This window comes from Telopea speciosissima, chromosome 3, assembly GCF_018873765.1.
Source record: "Telopea speciosissima isolate NSW1024214 ecotype Mountain lineage chromosome 3, Tspe_v1, whole genome shotgun sequence".
In the NCBI taxonomy this organism is placed as follows: Eukaryota; Viridiplantae; Streptophyta; class Magnoliopsida; order Proteales; family Proteaceae; genus Telopea; species Telopea speciosissima.
The window spans coordinates 69,717,724-69,720,554 of record NC_057918.1 but is presented as its reverse complement, the minus strand read 5'-3'; the positions used below and the strand labels follow the sequence as shown (position 1 = coordinate 69,720,554).

General features: G+C 41.1%; 1 protein-coding gene across 1 annotated transcript; it reads left to right on the top strand.

Annotated features, from left to right (window-relative positions):
• The first annotated feature begins 547 nt into the window (after positions 1-547).
• On the top strand, positions 548-2,004 carry LOC122653870 (F-box protein PP2-B10-like). Its single transcript, XM_043847825.1, has 3 exons — positions 548-894; positions 1,164-1,282; positions 1,436-2,004. The coding sequence occupies exons 1-3, from the start codon at positions 613-615 to the stop codon at positions 1,995-1,997; spliced, it is 963 nt and encodes a 320-aa protein (XP_043703760.1). The 5' UTR covers positions 548-612; the 3' UTR covers positions 1,998-2,004.
• The last annotated feature ends 827 nt before the right edge of the window (positions 2,005-2,831 follow it).

The following is a 2,831-nucleotide window of genomic DNA, read 5'->3' as shown; positions in this document are numbered from 1 at the left end:
GTGAGGCAGGCAGTGAGGCGTCACTGCATTGAGCCGGGGACAGTCCACATGGGGAGAGAGAGACCGAGAGAGATTAATATAGAGAGTTAGAGACACGCTGAGGCGGTGATTGGCCGGCGACAACGTGGGTTGGGACTTGGGAGTTATATTAGATAGAAGTTCTAAACAGGGTTATTTTCGTCCAAATAAGACAAGATTGAGTGAATCATTTTTTCCTTTTTTTGGTAAAAAGGATCGATTGCGTAACCGGTAGATTCCTCGTGTGGTTGTTATATATATAATATCCCAACGAACGTTGCGGGAACTGTGATGGACAGACAATCGATCGAGTCCAAGAAAAAGAGAGAGAAGCTTAGCCACGAAGGATTCATATTTCCTCTCTCTCTCTCTCTCTCATCTCTATCTCTTTAATAGTCGTCTTTTTTTTTCACCGCTTTCTTTGAATAAAAGAAGATCCATAACTGTTAAAGAAGCCTATAAAAGGGAGAAAAGCCTTAGCGACGAAGCCTTCTCCTCTCACTCTTAACGTATAAAAGGGACCGAAGAGGGCAACCGAGATAAGACTGCGAAGGCTAACAAACAGCAAAAGAAGAAGAAGAAGACGACGAAACAATGGAACAGGGGAGCACCGTAGATCTCTACGTCCTACCGGAAGGTTGTATCTCGAACATTATATCCCTCACATCTCCTCGAGATGCGTGCCGTTCCTCGGTTATCTCTTCAGTTTTCCGATCGGCGACCGATTCTGATTCGGTATGGGAGAGGTTCTTACCCTCCGATTATAAGCAGATCTTGTCGTCATTGGTGTCTCCGTCTCCGTTAGTTTTCTCGTCGAAGAAGGATCTCTATCTCCATCTCTGTGATAACCCCGTTCTCATCGATAAGGGCATTAAGGTAATATCCTATTATCCTTTCCCTGTCCCGCAAGACCGCAATTACTCCTCCCATAGGTAGAAATCATAGAATAGCGATAACTCTGCACGCGGCGTCGAACATCCATTTACGGTGCGGCATTGTGAGGCGCAGCACCAGAGGCCTTTTGGTCTGATCCCGTACAGGGCCGTGCATTTGTACAATTTCAGCAGTTGATTTGATTTTTTTCGGTGGGATCATATTAAACCGCGCAAATTTTATTTTATTTTATTTTATTTTTTTTGTTACAGACCTTCGCGTTGGAGAAATGCAGTGGGAAGAAGTGTTATATGATTGGAGCAAAAGAGCTGTCGATTGTTTGGGGAGAATGTCCATCGTATTGGAATTGGCATCCTCAACCTGAATCAAGGTATTTTCTTTTTCTCTTTGAAATTCTGAATCCTTATAGATGGTGTGAGATCGATTGTGATGGTTAAATCTCATGTGGGGTTTCTCACCCCACATGGGTAGAGAATCGAAAAACTCGACTCTCGCAATATGATGGGTTTCACACATGTTCCAGGTTCTCAGAGGTTGCGGAGCTCTTAGGCGTGTGTTGGCTCGAAATCCGTGGCAAGATGGAGACGCGACTACTATCTCCAAACACAACATATGTAGCCTACATGGTGCTCAAGTTCACGGACTCAGCCTACGGATTCGAATTTCCACCGGCGGAAGTCTCAGTCAAATTAGCCAGTAAAAGCGGCGGTGGTGGTGGTGGTGGTGATGGTGGTGGTGAAGAAGAAGAAATGAAGCAAGTGTATTTGAATCCGATAGGGAGAAAGAGGCGGCAGCTTGGAATGTACAGGAGGATTGGAAGCTTTTCAAGAAGTTTGTTGTTCAGTTACGCCTTGAGGCCTCAGGAACTACTAGTAGAAGAAGATCCACAACCACAACCACAACAGGAGAGTGAGGTACCCAATAAGAGAGAGGATGGATGGATGGAGATAGAGATGGGTGAGTTCTTCAACGAGAAAGGTGAAGATGGAGAACTGGAGATGACTCTAATGGAGGTCAAAGGTGGTAACTGGAAAGGTGGCCTTATCATCCAAGGCATGGAAATCAGGCCCAAAAAAATCCAATGAAAACTACATTAATGATGTTATCTTTTTTTCCTCCATTTTGGAGGCCATGTGAAGTTGTTCATTTTATTTTCTCTTATTTTGTTTTTGCATGCCGTGGGGAGCTGCATATATGTCAAACTACATGTGAAGCAGACCAGGAAAAAGTAGACAACCTTTAGTGAAGCTATATATATATATATGCCCCATATGACTACTATTAAGGTTTCTTCTTTATTGGGTTTCTCAAGCTCATGTGTGTTAAAAAAGAGCTTTTCTTCTTTTTAGTTAAAAGTTTTACCAGCCTTGTACTTCCATGTTGGTATTGGATATCGATGTCAAAAGTTTCACCAACCCTGATAAAATGATTAGGAGAGAGAAAATTAGATATAAAAAAAAAAGAAGATAGAACCATAGTTAGTAAGTTCGCGTATTAATTATCGTATTCGATCGTATAATTCAAATTCCTAACTCTTGCCAGTTGAAGTGTATTATCATTCATTAATTTCAGTATAGTCTCAAAGAGACAATACATATACAATAGGTTACAAGGAGAAACTCTTGCCTGTTGAACTGTATTATCATTCATTAATTTATCATTCATTAATTTCAGTATAGTCTCAAAGAGACAATACATATACAATAGGTTACAAGGAGAAACTCTTGCCTGTTGAAGTGTATTATCATTCATTAATTTCAGTATAGTCTCAAAGAGACAATATATATACAATCGGTTACAAGGAGAAACAATAGGAACATGGGAACCCTAATCTGATACACTTGCCATACATATTTGAGATTATATGGGATTCTATATTTTATGTGATTACATAGGATATGATTGCCTTGTGGAAGAGA

Coding starts and splice junctions, on each gene's coding strand:
- LOC122653870 (XM_043847825.1), top strand. CDS start 613: ATGGAACAGGGGAGCACCGTAGATCTCTACGTCCTACCGGAAGGTTGT. Junction 895..1,163: donor TCATCGATAAGGGCATTAAG/GTAATATCCTAT, acceptor TTTTTGTTACAG/ACCTTCGCGTTGGAGAAATG. Junction 1,283..1,435: donor CATCCTCAACCTGAATCAAG/GTATTTTCTTTT, acceptor CACATGTTCCAG/GTTCTCAGAGGTTGCGGAGC.